Source organism: Drosophila innubila, assembly GCF_004354385.1.
Source record: "Drosophila innubila isolate TH190305 chromosome 2R unlocalized genomic scaffold, UK_Dinn_1.0 1_C_2R, whole genome shotgun sequence".
In the NCBI taxonomy this organism is placed as follows: Eukaryota; Metazoa; Arthropoda; class Insecta; order Diptera; family Drosophilidae; genus Drosophila; species Drosophila innubila.
In genome coordinates, this window is record NW_022995374.1 from 5,201,600 (window position 1) to 5,223,218 (window position 21,619).

Consider the following 21,619-nt stretch of genomic DNA (forward strand, 5'->3'; position numbering starts at 1 on the left):
TAGACAGTTTTCTAATCGATTTACAAGACGAAAAATAAAAGTTTTCACTTTGCGTGTGCACATTAAAAATGAATTAGTTAAGCACTTCAAATAGCTATACCCTGTACCTGCATTAAGCAGCGAGTCAACCTTTTTCGTCTAAGATTTTGGCACAATTTTATTATATTTGAACTAAAAGAAACAAAAAAAACTCAGCGGATTTTATATCGTACATTTTTATGTTGTTTTCGTTGGACTTATATTTCTGGAACACCCCTAATAATCCCTGTTTATGGCTTTTGCAGAAGGTGGACTTATTTCGTTTGCTCATTTTAAGCAGGGACGGTAATCATTATAAGTTTTATTATAAATCTCAAGAGATCATCATAATTCTATGAGTTTTATTATTTTACTTAAGATTACTATTGACCAAAAAATAAAACTCAGGAATAATTATTATTTTTGAGCAAAAAAATAGAACTCATGAGTAAAATAATAACAATCATAAATTTAAAGATCATGGTGAAATTACATAGATTACCCTTAAAGAAAAATTTTGAAATATTTCACGTTTTTTTACAGTTACTAGAAGTAAATGATTTCTTCAATTGAAAAAAAATCAAAATAATCACTATTTTCTGTCCCTGATTTTAAGACAAGGTTATTGATTTATTACCTTTAATTATTCTCTTTCATTCTTTCATAGTATAGTCAGGTATACCCTTTATACCTTTACTTTAAGTTTATAAAAGAGGCGCAGAAATAGTGATTGTCGATTAATTGCGTCCTTTAGCTTAGACTTACGTGTACTTTTATGCAGCCCAAGTTTCCCATGCCTGTCATGTCTGTCTGGGGTATATAAGGTCCTGTATGCTTGGAATCGCTTTCAGTTACAGTTCTAAATCACCAATAAAAACATGGGCAAGCTTACACTCTATGGCTTGGAGGCCAGTCCGCCAACTAGATCCTGTTTACTGACGCTTAAGGCACTGGAGTTACCCTTCGACTTTGTTGTAGTCAATTTGCTGGCCGGTGAGCATTTGTTGCCTGATTATCTGGAGAAGAATCCGCAGCATACGGTGCCGTTGCTGGAGGATGACGAGGTGTGCATCTGGGATTCGCATGCCATAATGCCGTATCTGGTGGGTAAATATGCCACAACGGATGCACTGTATCCCAAGGATTTATATCAACGTGCCGTTGTGGATCAGCGACTGCATTATGATTCCGGCTCGATGTTTGTCGGAACTATGCGAGCCTTAACTCGGCCTTTACTCTTCTTGGGCGCTACGGTCATCGAACAGTCTAAAATCGATGCTGTTGCCGAGGTCTATGATTTAGTGGAGACTTTTCTAGGCGACAACGATTATATTGCAGGCACAGAGCTGACTATAGCCGACTTTAGCTGTGTGACCACAATGTGCAGTCTTAAGGTTTTTCTCGAGCCGGATCCAAACAAGTATCCAAAGATTGTCGCCTGGATGGAACGACTCAGGGAATTACCCTACTATGAGAAGGCCAATGGAGTTGGAGCAGCAATATTTGAATCTCTGATCAAATCCAAAAACTTTACAATTGAATCTAACTAAAAAAAAAAACAATTAGATAATCAAGTCTATCTTCTTTCTCTTTATTACACATTTATGGTGAATTATATATCAATTATTTTGCTTTGTGAATCCTAAATATAAATTACGTTGTCACGGCGACACAGCACAACAAATATTTAAGCACAGTAAGCTAACTGGAGCTTTTTGATTAAAAGAGAGCATCGTATGCAGAGAGCAGATAGTAAACAGAGTTCACAATCTTAAAAACATGTTAAGCTCTCTTTCTCTCTCTCTCTCTAACAGATACTTGAAGAGCGACAGCACGAACAATATAAAAAACACACCATACATATATACTGCTTCAATATAAAATTGCTTTTAAAATAAAACTTAGCAGACTCTAAGATCGTTTTAAATGGTCAAAAATTAGTTTGTGGAAATTATTAAATTTTTTATAACATTAAGAAAATTGTTTCCTAATATTTGGTACAAAATACTGGTTCCAAGTTCTCAAAAAAAACTGAATATTGATAAAGAATCAAGTTTTCTACATTCAAATAAAAGACCTCTTAAAATTGCAATCTCTCTCTTCTCATCTGACACGCTCAACAATTATTGCCTCTCTCAAAGATTTCGTTACTCTTTCAAACAAACAGATATATAATGGCATTACTGCTTGTAGCTGCAAACAGTTCTCATTCAAAAAACAAACTAGAAACATGGGTAAACTTACGCTTTACGGTTTTGATCCCAGTCCTCCAGTGCGTCCAGTCAAATTGGCACTGGCAGCACTCCAGCTGCCCTATGACTTTGTCGAGGTGAATGTCATAAAGAAGGAACAAATGTCCGAAACGTATCTGAAGAAGAATCCACAACACACTGTTCCAGTGCTTGAGGATGGAGATGCTTGCATTGTGGACTCACATGCCATTATGAGCTATTTGGTGAGCAAATACGGCAAGGATGATTCCCTGTATCCCAAGGATCCGCTGCAGCGTGCCATTGTTGATCAGCGATTATACTTTGAGTCTGGCGTAGTCTATGCCGATGCATTTAGAAGGGCCAGCGCATACGCTTTTACCACCAAAGTAGTGCCCAAGGATCGCATTGAGGCTATTGTCGAGGTCTATAACCTTATGGAGTCCTTCCTGAAGCATCACGATTATATCGCTGGGGATCATTTAACTATTGCCGACTTCAGTCTCATTGCATCGATCAGTTCAATGGTAGCATACGTTGAAATTGATGCCTCGAAGTATGTGAGACTCGATGCTTGGGTTAAGCGACTGGAAAAGCTGCCGTACTACTCGGAGAATTCCATTGGTGCTGAACAACTTATAGCCCTAGTTAAAGAAACCAATTTCATTGTGGAAGCATAACATTGCATTAAAAAAAACAAAATAAATTAAAAGAAAAGATATCAAAACAGAAGATTCAGAATAGTTCACATGCATGCTAGCAAGTATGAAATACCCTGTAACCAGGTCTGAAGCTTATAGGAAAATTATTCATACAGAAACTACTGAAAAATATACATAAAAAATTTATTTATTTATGCTTAGAAATTTTTGGTCAGTAAGTAAGGTTTTTTTTTTTTGAGAAATACTTATTAGTGTGGATCAGTTTTTTTTCGCGATAATGCAGTTATAAAAATCGCCTTCTATTTGGGCTCTTAATTTTTTTATTAAGTAAGTTCCACCTAACAGAAAATTACCAATATATGAAATACGTAAACCTTCTTGGTAAAAATTGGAAGCTCGATATTGATTTTGGACCCTTGGTTTCTTGGGCAATTCTTCTTAGAATTCAACGTAGTTTACGATTTTCATAACAGCTTTGTGCATTTTTTTACTCCATACAAATTGACCCACCCTAATACTTATATTATTTGTACTTAACGTACTTTTTTATAACAATGATTAGAGGGTATAAAAAGCTCTAAACTAATTATCAGGGCTTACATTACCAAATTTTTTTCGCTAGAAAATTATTTTTTTAAGTGAACCAAAAACACATAACTGCTTATCTCATGCTCTTAAATCTTAAGTTTCTCTTTGGCGGAACACAGTATATAAGATCCCCAGCTGACTGCTTAGACAGTCAATAACAGTTCACACTATAACCAGGCAACATGGGAAAAATAACGCTGTACGGTTTCGATGCCAGTCCTCCAGTGCGCGCTGTCAAATTGACACTGGCAGCTCTGGGTTTGCCCTATGACTTTGTGGTGGTTAATTTAATGGAAAAGGAACACTTATCAGAGGCTTATCTGAAGAAGAATGTATAACATACTGTGCCCATGCTGGAGGATGATGATGACTGCATCTGGGATTCTCATGCAATCATTTGCTATTTGGTTAGCAAATACGCCAAGGAGGACTCACTATATCCCAAGGATCTGCTTAAGCGCGCCGTTGTCGATCAGCGTATGCACTTTGAGTCTGGTGTTATGTTTGCCAATGCTCTGCGCAGTATTACCGCAGCCCTTCTCATCCGTGGCGTGAAAGTGGTGCCCAAGGAGCGCATTCAGGCCATTGTTGAGGTCTATGACTTTGTGGAGGCTTTCCTTAAGGATCATGACTACGTTGCTGGCGATCACTTGACACTTGCCGACTTCAGCATTGTTTCAACAATCAGCTCCCTGCCTGCCTTTTTGGAAATCGATGCTGCCAAATATGTGAAACTCACGGCATGGATCAAGCGACTGGAAAAACTGCCTTACTATTCGGAGAATTCCGTTGGTGCTCAGCAATTTATTGGCATGGTTAAATCTTTTGGTTTCACTGTGGAATCTTAAGAATATCCTTAAATAAAAGACTAATTTTTTGAAATTATGTGTAATATACTTCTTGGAAAAGTTCTGTTAAAAATTTCTAACGGCGAACACTCTTCTTATCGATGAAATACATATGTGGCATTAGGGCAGGTCAATATGTTTGTGTGTGAAAAAAAATTGAAGGCTTCCACCAAATTCATAATCTGCTAATTATTCCAAGAAAATTTTACAAGCAAACTTTTTGTCTAAAATCAAATTCTTGCTTCCGATTAGGAGCATTAAAATTACAGTTTCCGTCTTTTTTTATGCTAGCTATACGATACGTTTAGTGGACCGATTTGAGCCAAATTTGGTTAGCATGTATAAGAGTAACAAAGATCTTCAAGATATGTGAGTTTGATTGAAATGTCGAGTGTTTTTTTTTTAATCTATGCTTTAATTTTAGATCCATAGTCTCTTGGTAAAATTGTCTTAGAATTCGTTGTAGATTCCAAACTTGGTAGACGCCTTTTGAGCAAAAAAAAATTGAACCGCCCTAATATAAGTACATATTTCTGATGATAATTCATGAAAGCTTAAACGACCTAGAAATGTTCGGTTCTACATAGATATGGTATTTTGTTGCACGTTATCACACCTAAATTACACTATGTTTTTTTTTGCCTGTCATCGTTACTTGCCGAAAATATATGTATATTAATAACAAAGCGAGAAAAACAAACAAATTATAAACAACTGAACTTTACTCTTCTAGCTTTTTCTAGGCTCTCTTGACTGCCTACACTCTCTTGAACCGCTGGAAGCTCTTAAGCTTTTCGGTTCTCTCTCTTAAGCGAGCACGATATAAAAAGACCGACAGTTGCTTAGTCAGTTGGTCAGCAGCAATCCTAACAAGCTAACGTCATGGGAAAATTAACGCTTTACGGCTTCGATGCCAGTCCGCCAGTGCGTGCCGTCAAACTGACACTGGCTGCCCTTCAAGTGCCCTTTGAATATGTTATCGTGAACCCCTTAAAAAAGGAACAACTATCCGAGGAATATTTGAAGAAGAATCCCCAACACACAATTCCATTGCTAGAGGATGATGGAAAGTGCATTTGGGATTCACATGCAATTATTTGCTATTTGGCCAGCAAATATGGAAAGGACGACACAATGTATCCCAAGGATTTCTATAGACGTGGCATTGTGGATCAACGCCTTCACTATGACTCCAGTACAATGTTCACTGGAACTCTGCTAAGCATTACAAAGCCCCTAATCTTCTCGGGAGTAACTAGCATTGTAAAGTCCAAGATCGATGCTGTTGCCGAGGTCTACGATTTAGTGGAGATTTTCCTAGGCGATAACGATTATATTGCTGGTACTGAGCTGACCATAGCCGACTTTAGCTTTGTTACCACAATGTGTTGTTTAAAGATTTTCCTCGAGCCGCAGCCAAACAAGTATCCAAAGATTGTCGCCTGGCTGGAACGACTCAAGAAGTTGCCATACTATGAGGAAGCCAATGGAAATGGAGCTGCACAGCTGGAAACTTTGCTTAAATCAAAGAACTTTACAATTGAATCTAATTAAAATTTGTTTTAGCATACCAATTACATAAATATGTCTTTTTATTTATTTACATTATTAATTTGTAGTGAAATTTATATTAATTGGCTTGCGAAGTGCTGAAAATATACCGACAATAATTTCGCTCTTTTCACATAACATAAACAAAAGATGAGAGCCAGCAACCGTTAAAGCTCACTGCTTAAGAGTAAGAGAGTAGAGTACGGTAAACGCAGAGAGCAGATAAGCAACTGAGTTCAATATCTAATAGACTTGTCATGCTGACTCTCTTATTGAACGATGCTTACGACAAAGCAAAATAACACACTTGCACATACTGTTTAATTTTTAATATAAATAATTGATTGCTTTTATTAGCAATTAGCTCGTTAAAAGCTTATTAGAGTTGCGCTTTAGTATTCTTTTTTTCAATTTCTTTCTCTTTACTATATTTACTCTCTTGACTCTCCCTCTAACTGTGTGCGATGCTCTTGCAAGCTGCATGATATAAAAGGCGGGCAGTTGATCTCTTGGTCAGTCAGTAGCAAACTAACGTCATGTCAAAATTAACGCTTTACGGTTTCGATCCTAGTCCTCCAGTGCGCGCTGTCAAACTGACACTGGCTGCGCTCCAGTTACCCTATGACTTTGTGGTCGTAAACCTTTTGAACAAGGAGCAAATGTCAGAGACGTATGTGAAAAAGAATCCGCAACATACTATTCCAATGCTGGAAGATGGAGACGCTTGCATTTGGGACTCACATGCAATTATTTGCTATTTGGTAAGCAAATATGGAAAGGACGATTCTCTGTATCCCAAGGATCTGTTGCAACGTGCTGTCATCGATCAACGTCTGCACTTTGAGTCCGGCGTAGTGTTTGCCAACGCTCTGCGAGCCATCACCAAGATGGTTCTCTTTATGGGTGTGAAGGAAGTGCCAAAAGAGCGCATTGATGCTTTTATCGAGGTCTACAACTTTATGGAAGCCTTTTTAAAGGATCACGATTACGTTGCTGGAGATCATTTAACCATTGCAGACTTCAGTCTCATCTCAACGATCAGCTCATCAGTGGCCTACGTGGAGATCGATTCCTCCAAATGGAAGAAGCTAAGTGCATGGATTAAGCGAATGGAAGAGCTTCCGTACTACTCGGAAAATTCCATTGGAGCTCAGCAGTATATTGCCAAAGTTAAAAGTATACAATTTACTGTCGCAGCTTGAATTCAATATTGTCTAAACTTGTTAGTAGCATAATAAAAACAAAACCCAAAAACAACATTTAATTCTCTATTTTTGTTAACAAACGAAAGCTTTCAGAATTGCTAAGAAAGAGAAAAAGCTTTAGTTGTCTACATACAATTTGTATATAGCAGCTGACTAAAGCTTTGATAATGACTAAATTAAGCTCTTTAGCTGCCATTTTTCGACGCAGTCACGTTGTAATAATATAAGGTTCTGTAATGTAATGTAAATATGCTTATTTATTATTATAACCTAAACACTGCTCTTGTCAAGTTTATAAAAAGCACAAAATCACCTATTTTTAATTATTATTATTTTTTTTAAACCTCAACTGTTGAGAAAGTTGAAAGTTGACAAAGAAGTTGTCAAGAATTTTAAATAATTTTAAAAATTAATATTTAAAAAAAAAAAACAACTACACTTTTGTATCAAATTATAAACTTAAATATAATAAACAAAAATTTATAAAGTTGTAAGGTCAGAAGGTATTCAAAAAATTGAAATTATCCAATATTTGCTGCAAGGAATCATATCAACTAGTTCAAGTATATATTATTCTTAGTATAAGTAGAAGTCTTAATACTAGATTTGAGAAAGACAGGTGTCAAATATCCGCACCTTAAAACAGTTTAAAAAGTGTTTAAAAGCTGCCGTATAAACTTGGTAATACAAATAGCTTTTAAAATAATCTGACTTACATACAGGGCAGGCATGACATGCACTTGATTTAACAGTACACTATATTGATAAGCAAAATTGTGTGTACATTTAATATTATAAATACATACTTATGCACAAATTCAAACAATATGTATATATTTTGTTTATCGGAACAATTGTTAGGAGGTCGCGCTTCACGTGCTTCTATTACCCACACTACGAACGTTATCACAGTTCAAACACTTTGATCAACTTGATTGTGTTTTTATCAGCGCGATAAGCTGCACGAACAGATTCAAAGCAGCGACAGCTAATAAAAAGGTTTTCCTAGAATTTATTCGACCGCCCTAAATACCATGAGTTACGAAACTAGTTGCTTATAATATGCACTCGTATACTTGAAAATATAATTGATTGTACTTGTACTATCAAAACGAAACTATTTTCATTTATTTGATAGACTGACAGCTGCAAGATTTTAAAGACAACAAGCGCTCTATAATCGAATACAATACATAAAGGAATGAAATTATAGTAAATCAATTGAGAAGTCTATAGTCAAACAAACAAGGCTTTAAGAGACCCTGTACTTATTCTGTACAAAAAAATAACAAAATAAAATTACAAATAGGAAAATATCTATTTGTTCCATAACTTTAATCATTCTTCAAATACTGTTTGCTGATTCATTACACAAGTGTATATGTGAATTCTGTTTTGATTTAACAAACTTAATAGACCCTTAGCAATTTTAAAATAAGGGGTCTAATAATGCAAAAGCATATAACACGATCGTGAGTTGGAACATGGGGGTTTAGTTTAAGACTGACAGTCTGAGCCGAAACAAGTCGGAAGATTCTGAAATGGGAAAACTTGTGCTATATGGAGTGGAGGCAAGTCCCCCAGTGCGGGCTTGCAAGATGACATTGGCTGCCTTGGGGCTACAGTATGAGTACAAGCTGGTCAATCTGCTGGCCCGTGAACAGATGTCGAAGGAGTATACGCTGAAGAATCCACAGCATACGGTGCCAATGCTGGAGGATGATGGCAAATGCATTTGGGACTCGCATGCAATAATATCGTATCTGGTGCGTAAATATGGCAAGAATGATGAACTGTATCCAAAGGATTATCACAAGCGTGCTGTGGTCGATCAACGTCTACACTTTGAGTCGGGTGTTTTATTTCACGGCTGCGTTCGTAACATTGCATTCCCGGTGCTCCAATACAACGAGACCGAGGTGCCACGTACCAAGATCGATGCTGTCTACGAAGTGTACAACTTTCTCGAAGCATTCCTGGGCACACAAACATATCTGTGTGGCAACAACATGACCATAGCGGACTTCAGTGTTGTCTCCTCGGTGTCCAGTCTGGTCGGTTTGGCCGCCATTGAACAGCAACGATATCCGAAGCTTAGCGCCTGGATGGAACGCATGGAGAAATTGCCGGATTATCAGTCGAACAACGGCAATGGAGCGCAAATGTTAATTGACATGTTGAGTGCAAAGATTACAAAGATCGTTTGATTTTACAATTGTTGCTGGGGAATAATTACAATATCGCTTACATAATAAATCGCCATTTATAAACGTATACAGATATTTATTGTGTATTTTTGTGTATTACTTCAAAAATGCATTTTGCGCAACAATGTAGCTTTAGTGTTCGACTTAAATATCACATTTTACAAACTAAGTTGTTTGAGGATAAACTTCTAGGCACTTATTCGAAGGTTATACGTACATTATTAGACATTAGACAATGCCATTCGGTTCGTCAAAATAAAGGTTAACAAAAGTTATTGCACAAATGTTTTGTTTGCTGAGATCGCAAACTAACGTTGAAAGCATTCAACGGCGACATGCGTTAGATAGATTTAACTAATCTACGAAATGTGAACAACACAATTAGAGACTAACATAACATTTTGCATATCTGCTCGCATATCGAATGAATCGACGTTCAAAAATGCCCTGTTTGGTGGGGGAAGCACAGCAATTGAATTAATTAATGCACTCCAGCTAACTGGATGTCTTGCGCTTCTCGAGCGCCTTCCAAACCAGTTTCATACGCTGCACACACTCACGATGTTGTGTTTCCCACAGCAATGTTGTAAGCCGTCCAACAGTGGCGACACCATCATCAGCGCCACGCAACCACTGTAACAACAATTGGTAGATCACCTACAAAACAAAAAAGATTATTAATTAGCTGATTCATTCAGATCAGTTAAGCTGTTTACCTCTTTGATATTGCCATGCATTTGGTGATCGATAATCGCCTGCTCGATCTGACCCTCGGAATGACCCAGCTGACGCATTACCTGTTTCCAGCCCTCACCCAAGTGTGTAGCCACTGTGTCCAGCAGACGGACATCTGGCTCATCCTGGGACTGCATCATGGTCACAATGCTAACGGTTTTGCGTGGCAACTGACGCTTTCCATCTGGTGACATAGTCACTGCTGCTGCGCCCTCTTCTGTGTTGCTTGTGCTGCTCTTGCGGGAGCTGTTGGCGCTCAAGTTCTTATTGAAATTATAAACGGAGCCAAAGTGTAAGTTGCTGGCATTCGAGAAGTTCATGACAACCTGTTGCTGTGCACTATGCACATTCATGGTGTTCATCGTATTGTTGTTGCCAATGCTGCTGTTGCTGTTGCTATTTACCAGAGCAGATCCTGGAATCTGCGCCGATTGCACTACATCCATGGAATTGTAATTTGGATCGGAGAGTTCGCGTAGCACTGATTCAGTTAAATCCGCTGAAGCAGTTGGTGTATTGGATGGCAGCGACAATGCACCGCTATTGTTATCTTGAGAATCGCTGACGGGCAATGCATCTGTTTCCAATCGTCCCACTGTATCTGTATCTGCATCTGTATCCGTATTCATATTTCGTGTGTTATTGTTGTCAGTCTCTTTGTGGCTGCCAAATATGTTGGGCAGCAAACTCTTTAGCTTTGGCATATTGTGTTTGCCGTTATAATTATTGTTGTTGGATTATTCTAAAAATAGAATCTACTTTCGGAAATGCCAGAGAACGGGTATTTTCCGTGCAAAATAAGAAGAAAACCACTCGCTTTGTGTCTTTGTTGTGAATGGCGCTAAAGATGACAAAGCCGACGGTCGGGCGCTGCCATTATGTTATCGATTAGTTCGATACACAGGAACACCCACACATAAAAAACATTCTGGCAGCATTGAATTTCTGGTACCAGTAAATATGCCGTGTGGCAGCTCGCTGCTTTTTGCCACGTTCGCTCAGCTGTGCCGTCTCATCTCAACTCAAAAAGTTGCCCATCACTGATAAAAAATTGCATATTTAAAATCGCAAAAAAACTCAATAAAAAATGTATAAATTTGATGAAAATTTAAATTTAGAAATTAGCCAAAATTAAGGTTAACATTTTAATAAACGTTTGAAGTTCGTCAGCCTTCGAGAAGTGAAGCTAAAAAAATTAATTTAAAAAATAATAAAAATGTATCGAAAAATCAAGAATATCTTAAAAAAAACTATGCAAATATTTAAAAAATTCTAGCAAAACAAATCCGAAAATGGGTACATAAATTAAGAATACCCATTTTCGGAAATGTACTTATTTTCTTAGGTACAAAAAAACAAACCAGATCGGTAACTTTTACCGGATGGGCAACCCTCAGTTGCTCATTCATTCATTTTGCCACGTTCACTCAGTTTCATTATTCACTTTACTTGGAGTTGATATCCGTTTCGTGTGCGTATTGCAGTTCTAAGTAGAAAGTTTGATCCTAAATTAAGAAAACCGATTTATACAAAAACATTTAAATGCTGAGACAAACTGTGCGCGCTTAAACGAGCAATTAAAATTGCCAAAGTTCAAAAAGAGTGTGCATAAATCTAAAAATATGTGGGCAGCAGGAAGGCGGCGGCGACCTAAGAGAAAATTGAGGCCGCGGCTGCCGCAACGTGGAAACTTCTTGCCTTGCATTTAACAAAATTGAAGGCAAACACTTACGTTGGAGTGCAATGAGCGCCTTATTATTCAAAAGAGCATATTGTTGAATACAAAATCGTATGAAATAGAAAAAAACAACGTGTTTTTTCAATAGTATTTTATCAACCCAACCGCTGCCGTCTTCGTCTTCTTCACACATATGCAGGGCACGGGCTCACTCACTCACTCACTCACTCACTCGCACGCACGCACACAGAGAAAGACACAAAAGTCAGAGCCATATTTCGTTGCCCGCTGTAGCGGCAACGGCAACGGCGGAGACTACGACGACGTCGTCCACGCACACACCAATAAACTATGCACACATGCACATATGCACACATGTATGTGTGTGCCTCCTCTATCCGAATAACAGCAGCGGGAACAAACATATGTACATAGTCGGCGGCAGCAGTGCCGTTGATGGTGGTGGTAATGGAGCTGTTGGTGTTAGTGCGCGCGTGCCTTTGTATTTGTATGTGTGTGTGTGAGTGAGCATGGGCCATACGTTTTTGAACTTTTTGTATTCGTACTCAAAATACATTTCATCTAATTAAAATGCCAACATTTCTGCCAAGTAGCTTCAACCGTTAGCTTCCACAGGCTACCAAAAAAAGAAAAAAAAGAGAGCATCACTCTTCCACAGCACATTTAGTTAGACTCAATCTCAGTCTTGCTCTTTCGCTCACACACACTGGCTTCCGCCTACACATAGTTTATGCTCTACTTTTGTGTGTGCTCTCAACTGCAGTAAACAGCAACAACAACAACAATAATAATAATTGTCCAATAAATGGCCCGCATGCTTATGCATAAAGGTCGCCGCAAGCTTGCGGGGGCAGCACTCTCGCTCTCTCTCTGCTCTCTCCTCTCTTAAGTCACTCTCTGATAATAACATTGTCTCAGGCATTCTTTCTATCGTTTGCCATATGCTCAACCAATTGCATTTATTGTAGCGCATTTGGGGCGGCAACACGAAAACATGTTTTTCACTCAAATTGCTGTGGCATCTTTATTGGCATGTTGCTGTTTGAACGAACATGTTGCAATAATTCACTTAACATATTTTACAACAAATTGTAATTAATTAATTAATTCATTTTTTTTTTGTACATTGCAGCAGGAGACACGCCAAGTTGATCAAACTGGATTTTGTTAAAGGACAAATATAGGCCGGATTTTTTGGATTTTACAGTACAGTAAGTTGAACAACCTGTCGATAAAATGTTTACATTTGCATAATTTACATTTCGTTAAAAAAAACTGACTACGTCAAGACTTTTTTGTTGCTTACACTTTTCATTCGTTTGCGTTTAGTTTTTTTTTTTTTATAACTCTTTCTGCACAATCTGACAACCGTTAAACGAAACAGCAACAACAATAACAACTACACTTTGCATTTCAATTAACATTTTTGTCTTGTCACCTTACCAAAAATTTCTATATGCAAATTGTGCATAGAAATTGTTTAAGCTGAACTTTGTCTGTCTTCTCGACGTCGACGTCAGCGTCGCTGCAAGGCAGTGCATGCATATGCATATAAACATTTACATACATATGTATGTAAGTATGTTTGTGCTGTATTTTTTTCGTGTTTTCGTATTTTACCTGTGTCTTTTTGCTGCTTTGAAAGGTGCCAAGCCACCAATACAAAAAAAAATTAAGAAGTGCGCATGCAGCGCAGAGCACGTTACAAATACCAGCACAAATGTACACACGTATACACACACACACAGTACACGCATACACTTGTCGATCGTTTTATGTAGTTGCCGGCTATCATCCGGTTTTTATAGCTCCCCCGATTCTCCGCTGTCGCACAGCACTTCATCAAGCCTAGACTCTCTCTCTCTTTTTCTCTCTCTCTTTCGCTCACACTTGGCGTGTTTCTTCTTTTGACACATTTTTATACACTGCGCTTGAAGTACAACAACATTGTCATGCAGTTTGTCACGCATAGGAATGTGGAATATACAGTTAGTCAAAAAAAAAACCATGTTAAAAAAAAAAAAAACACTGAAATATGTGTATTTTTTTTTATAATTTTTTGTATAATTATACCAATTAATTTGGAAAAGAGTTAGCTTATTTATAGAACCAGTTTTTAGTGAAAAATGTAACTAATTACGTTCCAAATACCAGAGATTTAATGCTAAACCACTTTAAAGTAATTTCACAATCTATCTAAGATTTTGATAGTTAGTTATGTAGGGTGTTTAAGACTTCGCTTTGCCCATAGATCGTTTGACTTTTTTACGTTCATTTTGTGGGTACATAAAGTCAATGGCGATAGTGGCAACGTCTTTTGTTGTGTTGTTGTTCTTGTGGCTGCTTTTGGCCAAAGATGAAGAAAATGTAGGCTAAAAAACTTGTTGGCCGCTGATTTAGAAAACCACAAGATACACACACACACACATACACAGATACACACTCATACACATATGTACAACAGCCATACAGACGATCAGGAACAGCTTGGAGCAAGTGCATGGTTTTTAACGGTATTCGGCTGATGAAATACTGGCTAACCGTACAAAGAATGCTGCTACTCTCGATCTCTCCAAGATTGTGTGGCTTTTCCCCGTAACCTTTCACTGCTCTAAACCGGACTCTTTTTATAGTTTCTCTGCCATTTATATAATGTGGATACAAATGTATCTGTGTATATTTGTTTAGTACGTTATAATGTACTTACAAACTATATCTTGGCCGATTGAGCAGCTCTTATCAGCCAAGTCGATAGCTATCAACGTTTGCTTTTGCTTTGAAAATTTGCCAGCGTGGCCGTGTGCTCAACACACACAGACACACACATACAGACATAGACGAAAGCTGTCCACTTATCACCAAAGCTGAAAACATTCCTTCTCATGAAGTCAACATATGTGTATGTACATATATATATTTCTTTCTATATATGTACCCACTTGTATATACTAGATAGTAGCTAATATTTTGGCATAGCCATTACGTGGCCATTTAACGTATTGTATCGCCTGTGTAGCCAGAGTTAAAACTAACATTTTGTTGACTTTATCAGCTGTGCGAGTCCACAATACGAGTAGCTCTCTGCTGTTATCATTATTAACGCGTCAGCGACATGCGGGTCGCTCTTCTTATCAAGACATAAGTCAATTTCTAATGCCTGTGTTTCAGTGTTACTCGTTTATCTAGGGTTTATTTTTGTTGCTGTGCTACATTCACATTAAATAGATGAAGATTTGTGCTCAGACCACGTACAAATACTCACTCAAAAGTTTTGTTAAATAACATTTGTTTAAAGAAGAAATTTGTTTGTCATTTGAAACCGTTACAATTTTCTCTTTTCCTTATAAAAAATGCCTCGTAAACAATTTGTATTTGAACTGAATATAAGCTTACTAGGTCAGGAATATGATTAGGATCGTAAATTTTTAATTTGATCTTGTTCACATTATAACAGAGCTTTAGAAAAGTTATTTTTTCTGCTGCATTTACTTCAGTGTAATAAGTATCTTATAGATACTTGACATTATTTAAGAAAAATAACTAGCAAAGAGAATCTTTTGATATATTTCTACAAATAAGTATATTATAGATACTTGATATACATAGATACATTATTTAACAAAAAAAAAAACTATTAAGACAAAGGTAATCTTTTGAAATTGCTTTAGTAATATTCATAATTTTATTTCAATAAAATTTAATTAAAAAATAATAAGTATCAAATTTAAGTTTCTCCGAAAGAAATTTATAGAATAAAGTCCAAGAAGAACATTTTAAATTTGTAGACATTCATAATATAGGACAAACAAAAAAAAAAAAGAATTCAAACACCAAAATGAAATTATAAACAAGTATTATTTTAAGGTATTTCAGAATGTATCTACAATTTTATAGATGTAAATACATGACTTAAATCAGAGATGAATTTAATAAGATAAAGTTTGTAAGCATTTCTAGAAACCCTTCAACATTTTATATAAAAAATTGTTTTATTCCTATGTATAAAAGATATGACAATTTCTTAGTTTGTCTCAAAGCTTAAGTACTCTATTTTTAGCTTAATTTAACTAATTTGTGATTTAAAATTTATATTTGCAGTGTTACTGTAACGACTTGGAACGAAAAAGGACTCTTCTCTTTTTTTAAGTAATGCAAGCAGCAGTGATGGAGGAATCTAACGGTAAGCCAGCATTAAGAAATCTTTTAATCATAATCTTAAATAATATAAATGGGAATCTCTTGTGATAGCAACTAACATTGAGCAACAACCAAACGCCCTCAACAATGGCCAGGAGCTGGTGTCGTCCAACGAGCAGCCATCGTCGCCCACTCCGGTGGCCACGCCCACCAGTAGCTCCGGCACCGGCACTGGCAATGCCACGCCCGCATTTAGCTACGATGATCTATTCCCGGCCCTGCCGACTAATAACGCAAATGCGGCGCTGGGTGGCAACGCTGGACCGGCAATTGCACGTGTGACCAGCTCGCAGAAGACTCAGGTGAGTAGCGAGAGAGAGAGAGAGGGAGAGAGAGAGCAAGTTATTCTCCTGGCAGATTGATTGATTTAACACACATTTTATTGTAGGTTCTGCATGTGCCCATGGAGGAGCGCAAGTCCACGGAGTCGGAGAAGTTTGGTGAGGGCGAATCGAAGCGCATTTGCCAGCAGATCACGAAGGAGACGGGCGCTCAGATTGAGATTGTCAGTGGCAAGAATCAATCACTCACGTTTCTCATTAAGGGCAAGCAGAGCGAGTTGCTCGATGCGCGTCGCAAGATCCTCATGAGCTTCTCCACGCAGGCCAGCCGTCAGGTGAACATACCACGTGAGCATTATCGCGTCATTCTGGGCAAGCGTGGCGAACGATTGCGTGAACTGGAGCGTCTCACCTCGACCCGCATCAATATACCGCATCAGAACGATGAGAGCGATGTGATCACCATTGCTGGCACCAAGGAGGGCATTGAGCGTGCCGAGCAGGAGATTCGTCAATTGTCCGCCGAGCAGTACAAGAAGTCATCGGATCGCACGGCAGTGCCCAAGATCTATCATCCGTTCATTGTGGGTCCCTATGGGGAGAATCTGAATAAGCTGCAGGAGGAGACGGGCGCCAAGATCAATGTGCCGCCGCAACAGGTGCAAAAGGATGAGATCATCATCTCTGGCGAAAAGGATGCCGTGGCCGCAGCCAAGGCAAAGGTTGAGGCCATCTACAAGGACATGGAGAAGAAATGCTCCACTGTGAGCGTTGAGGTGGCCAAGCCACAGCATCGCTACGTCATCGGCCCCAAGGGCTCCACCATTGCTGAGATCCTGCAGCTCACCGGTGTCTCCGTTGAGATGCCACCCAATGATTCCACCTCCGAGACAATAACGCTGCGTGGTCCACAGGTAGCCCTGGGCAATGCCCTAACCGTTGTCTACCAGAAGGCCAATTCGGTTAAATCGGTGGAGATCAATGCGCCGCATTGGATACACAAGTATGTGATCGGTCGCAAGGGTGCCAACATGAAGCAGCTCGAGGAGGATTGCCCCAATGTGAATGTCAACTGTTTGGAGAACAAGATAAAGCTGGAGGGTGATCCCGAGAATGTCGACCGGGCTGTCTCCTATTTGAATGATATCATTCGCAACTATGAGGAGAATTTCACATACGAGGTGATGACTGTGAATCCATCGTATTACAAGCATATTATTGGCAAGGCGGGCGCCAATGTGAATCGCCTCAAGGATGAGCTGAAGGTGAATATCAACATTGAGGAGCGTGAGGGACAGAACAACATACGCATTGAGGGACCCAAGGAGGGAGTACGTCAGGCGCAGCTTGAGTTACAAGAGAAAATCGATAAACTGGAAAATGAAAAGTCAAAGGATGTGATCATTGATCGTCGCCTGCATCGTTCCATCATTGGTGCCAAGGGCGAGAAGATACGTGAGGTGAAGGATCGTTATCGTCAGGTGACAATCACGATACCCACGCCCCAGGAGAACACCGACATTGTTAAGCTGCGCGGCCCCAAGGAGGATGTCGACAAGTGCCATAAGGACCTACTTAAGCTTGTCAAGGAAATCCAGGAGTCATCGCACATCATCGAAGTGCCAATATTCAAGCAATTCCACAAGTTTGTCATCGGCAAAGGCGGTGCGAACATTAAAAAGATACGCGACGAGACCCAAACGAAAATCGATCTTCCCGCCGAGGGCGATACCAACGAGGTGATTGTCATCACCGGCAAAAAGGAGAACGTCCTGGAGGCCAAGGAGCGCATCCAAAAGATTCAGAATGAACTCTCCGACATTGTCACCGAAGAGGTGCAAATTTCACCAAAATACTACAACTCCATCATTGGCACCGGCGGCAAACTCATCTCATCCATCATGGAGGAGTGCGGCGGCGTCACCATCAAGTTCCCCAACAGCGATTCCAAGAGCGATAAGGTAAAGCAATCTAAAACATAAATCTAAATGACGTATGCTAACAATATCTCTCGTATCTGTGCCAGGTCACCATTCGTGGTCCCAAGGATGATGTGGAGAAGGCCAAGGCTCAGTTGCTGGAGCTGGCCAATGAGCGGCAGCAGGCCTCGTTCAGCGTTGAGGTGCGCGCCAAGCAGCAGCATCACAAATTCCTCATTGGCAAGAATGGTGCCTCGATCCGGAAGATTCGGGATGCGACGGGCGCACGCATCATCTTCCCCTCGAACGAGGATAGCGACAAGGAGGCCATCATTATCATTGGCAAGGAGGAGAGCGTGAACAAGGCCAAAGAGCAGCTGGAGGCAATCATCAAGGAGTGTGACGAGGTCACCGAGGGTGAAGTCACCGTTGATCCCAAGCACCACAAGCACTTTGTGGCCAAGCGTGGCACCATTTTGCATCGCATCTCGGAGGAGTGCGGCGGCGTGATGATTTCCTTCCCGCGTCCCGGCACCAACTCCGACAAGGTGACCATCAAGGGCGCCAAGGAGTGCATCGAGGCGGCCAAGCAGCGTATTGAGGAAACTGTTGCCGATCTGGAGGCACAGACAACCATTGAGGTGATCATACCACAGCGGCAGCATCGCACCATTATGGGTGCACGCGGTTTCAAGGTGCAGCAGGTGACCTCCGAGTTTGATGTGCAAATCAAATTCCCTGATCGTGATGCCACCGAACCCGTCGAGGGACTCACCAATGGTGTCAACGGTGATGGTGACGCTGGCGTTGAAGGCGGCGATGCTGAGCCCACCGCGGAGCCAGTGCGTCAATGTGATGTCATTCGCATCACTGGACGCATTGAGAAGTGCAATGCGGCTAAGCAAGCGCTGATCGACCTAATCCCCATCGAGGAAGAGCTGAATGTTCCTTTCGATCTGCATCGCACCATCATTGGTCCACGTGGCGCCAATGTGCGTCAGTTCATGTCCACGCACGATGTGCACGTCGAGCTGCCGCCCAGCGACCTCAAGTCGGACATCATTAAGGTCTCGGGCACAGCGGCACGTGTTGCCGAAGCCAAGGAGGCGCTGGAGAAGATGATTGAGGACTATGAGGCAGATCGTGCTGATCGTGAGCTGCGCTCATTTGTACTCCAGATTGAGGTCGATCCAGAGTATCACTCCAAGCTCATTGGTCGCCAGGGCGCTGTCATTAACAAGCTGCGTGCCGACTACGATGTGAACATCTCGTTGCCCAAACGCGATGATCCCAATCAGCGCATCATTTCCATTACCGGCTACCAAGCCAAGGCGGAGACTGCACGCGATGCCATTTTGGAGATCGTGGGTGAATTGCAGACACTGCATCGCGAAGTCATCGAGATTGACACGCGCATCCACTCGCACATCATTGGACATCGTGGACGCACAATTCGCAAGATTCTTGACGATTATAAGGTGAGAAATCAGTTGGATCTCTTCATAGTTGACATTGTTTAATAAGTTTACTTTGATGTTGCATAGGTGGACATCAAGTTCCCATCTGCGGAAGAAGCTCAAAACAATGCCAATGCTGTGACTATCATTGGCAAGGAGGAGGATGTGGAGAATGCCAAGGAAATGCTATTGAGCATGGCCGAGGATTATGAACGCGATTATTTGGAGAATTTGCCGCCATCGCCGCAGCCACAAACGGTTGGCGCTTTTCTCACCGCCAGCTCCGGCTCTGGTGGTAGTGGTGGTGGTGGTGGTAGTGGTGGTAACAACACCAACGAGAATGGTTTCATCATCAAGGATGCACCGTGGGAGAAGAAGCAACAGGCTAAGAATCTAACTGCGCCCAATACTCAATCGCAAGAAGATTTCCCAATGTTTGCTGCTGGCGGTGGTCCAGTTGCTGCCACGCCAATCACCTCCGTGTGGGGACCGAAGAACTAAACGCAATTAGTCCAATCAGCAGCAACGTAATGCGACGGGGATTCGGGAATCGGAACGGGCGAATGGGCGGGCGGACGGGCATTGAACAGCAGCAGCAGCAGGCGTGCTTGGGCGGACTTAAAGTCGAAAAACTAGTGTCAAAATATGGTACAGGTTGTCTCTCTCTCTCAGTCTCACTCTCTCCCTCTCTATCCTTCACTCCTAGGAGCTTTTCTACAATGCAATTTGTGCAGGTTTAACACAATGATATACATAATTCAAAAACCAAAACTAACGACAACAAATGTGAAACTATTTTTGTATAATTTGATACAGAGAAACTCTGATCTGATCCTCACACACACACACACTACTATAAAGAACACACACACACAGACACATGAAATTGCATTTATATAAACTCTTTATGTAGCGCCAAGTTCTGCTCCCCATTTCCCCCCATGCTCCTGCCAATTTGTTGGTTCGCCCCCGCAAATGACTTAAATGCCAATTTCTTTTTATAACCATATATTTTCATTTCAACGCATAATATTCTAATTAGTTCAAGCTACTTAAATTAAGCAGAAAGTTCAACAAATGTTTTGTTAAAAAATGGTTACAACAACTTTAATTGATTGAAAATGATATTTAATGAATAACAAAAACACAAAAGAAATAACGAGAAAACAAATTATGGTCAAGAACGAAATAATTTTAAGCATAAAATGTTAAATATTTACTATTGCTATTGCTGCTTTTCCCTTCTTTCTTTTTTTTACCACTCTATTGGTTATAATATGTTTCTTTCTTGAGTTACACATTATTACTACATCCCGAGTTATTAGTTTATTTTTGCCTTCGTTGGGAAGAAAGTGCATGTTTAAACGTTTGAATGTATTGTAAAAACGTTTGTAATTGTATAGAGAAGTTAGAAACACATAATTGAATTGAAAGATAACAGCAATTGATTGAAATACATTCAGACATGTACTTGAAATTATACAATCATATATAGATATATAGCTAAGTATATATATATATATATATATATATATATATACTTATATTATTTAACGCACGCCTGCTCCTGCTCCAAACAATCAACCAGCTTTATACCCCACACACACCCCATTCACATTTCAAAATGAATTCAAACATTTTTATTTTGTGCAATCTTCTTGATTTATATTAAATTGTTTCGACTTATATATATTTTCCACTTAACAACTTTAAAACTATACACGGTGTCTGGGACGCTTCACAACCAAAGGGTGCGCTCAGTGCCCTGTCTACTATTTGAAGTTGAAACACAAAGTATGAAAAATTAAAAAAATATATTAAAATTTTTTACTTACCATTCAATATAAAACAAACAAACAAAAAAACAAAATAAAACCAATAAAAAACGTAAACAAATTATATAATTTGAGACCTCGTCTTTGGTTTTTTATTTCTTTAGTTCTTATGTTGGCTTTTATTTTATGCAGTAAAAATTAAAGAAAACACCAAGAAATACAGACCTGATATTGTAAATTTTTTAAATATACATATTTACAACCAAC

General features: G+C 39.6%; 7 protein-coding genes and 1 pseudogene across 7 annotated transcripts; 7 read left to right on the forward strand and 1 right to left on the reverse strand.

The window, feature by feature from the left end:
* Positions 1 to 860: 860 nt before the first annotated feature.
* Positions 861 to 1,908, forward strand: LOC117784908 (glutathione S-transferase 1-like). The gene has a single exon (XM_034622762.1). The coding sequence runs from the start codon at positions 897 to 899 to the stop codon at positions 1,566 to 1,568; it is 672 nt and encodes a 223-aa protein (XP_034478653.1). The 5' UTR covers positions 861 to 896; the 3' UTR covers positions 1,569 to 1,908.
* A 316-nt stretch (positions 1,909 to 2,224) lies between these two features.
* LOC117784910 (glutathione S-transferase 1-like) lies at positions 2,225 to 2,960 on the forward strand. The gene has a single exon (XM_034622763.1). The coding sequence runs from the start codon at positions 2,249 to 2,251 to the stop codon at positions 2,906 to 2,908; it is 660 nt and encodes a 219-aa protein (XP_034478654.1). The 5' UTR covers positions 2,225 to 2,248; the 3' UTR covers positions 2,909 to 2,960.
* Positions 2,961 to 3,621: 661 nt separating this feature from the next.
* LOC117784909 lies at positions 3,622 to 4,370 on the forward strand (annotated as a pseudogene).
* A 793-nt stretch (positions 4,371 to 5,163) lies between these two features.
* LOC117784907 (glutathione S-transferase 1-like) lies at positions 5,164 to 5,911 on the forward strand. Its single transcript, XM_034622761.1, has one exon. It carries the CDS (start codon positions 5,209 to 5,211, stop codon positions 5,878 to 5,880), a length of 672 nt encoding a protein of 223 aa, XP_034478652.1. The 5' UTR covers positions 5,164 to 5,208; the 3' UTR covers positions 5,881 to 5,911.
* A 473-nt stretch (positions 5,912 to 6,384) lies between these two features.
* Positions 6,385 to 7,136, forward strand: LOC117785018 (glutathione S-transferase 1-like). Its single transcript, XM_034622893.1, has one exon. The coding sequence runs from the start codon at positions 6,414 to 6,416 to the stop codon at positions 7,077 to 7,079; it is 666 nt and encodes a 221-aa protein (XP_034478784.1). The 5' UTR covers positions 6,385 to 6,413; the 3' UTR covers positions 7,080 to 7,136.
* Positions 7,137 to 8,567: 1,431 nt separating this feature from the next.
* LOC117783720 (glutathione S-transferase 1-like) lies at positions 8,568 to 9,356 on the forward strand. The gene has a single exon (XM_034621251.1). The coding sequence runs from the start codon at positions 8,624 to 8,626 to the stop codon at positions 9,287 to 9,289; it is 666 nt and encodes a 221-aa protein (XP_034477142.1). The 5' UTR covers positions 8,568 to 8,623; the 3' UTR covers positions 9,290 to 9,356.
* Positions 9,349 to 10,881, reverse strand: LOC117783718 (protein immune deficiency). The gene is made up of 2 exons (XM_034621249.1): positions 10,006 to 10,881; positions 9,349 to 9,946 (listed from the first exon to the last, which is right to left on the reverse strand). The coding sequence occupies exons 1-2, from the start codon at positions 10,726 to 10,728 to the stop codon at positions 9,785 to 9,787; spliced, it is 885 nt and encodes a 294-aa protein (XP_034477140.1). The 5' UTR covers positions 10,729 to 10,881; the 3' UTR covers positions 9,349 to 9,784.
* A 563-nt stretch (positions 10,882 to 11,444) lies between these two features.
* On the forward strand, positions 11,445 to 20,390 carry LOC117785634 (vigilin). Its single transcript, XM_034623742.1, has 7 exons — positions 11,445 to 11,495; positions 12,856 to 12,934; positions 15,822 to 15,903; positions 15,972 to 16,222; positions 16,309 to 18,162; positions 18,228 to 19,598; positions 19,665 to 20,390. Exons 3-7 carry the CDS (start codon positions 15,873 to 15,875, stop codon positions 20,076 to 20,078), a joined length of 3,921 nt encoding a protein of 1,306 aa, XP_034479633.1. The 5' UTR covers positions 11,445 to 11,495; positions 12,856 to 12,934; positions 15,822 to 15,872; the 3' UTR covers positions 20,079 to 20,390.
* Positions 20,391 to 21,619: the final 1,229 nt, after the last annotated feature.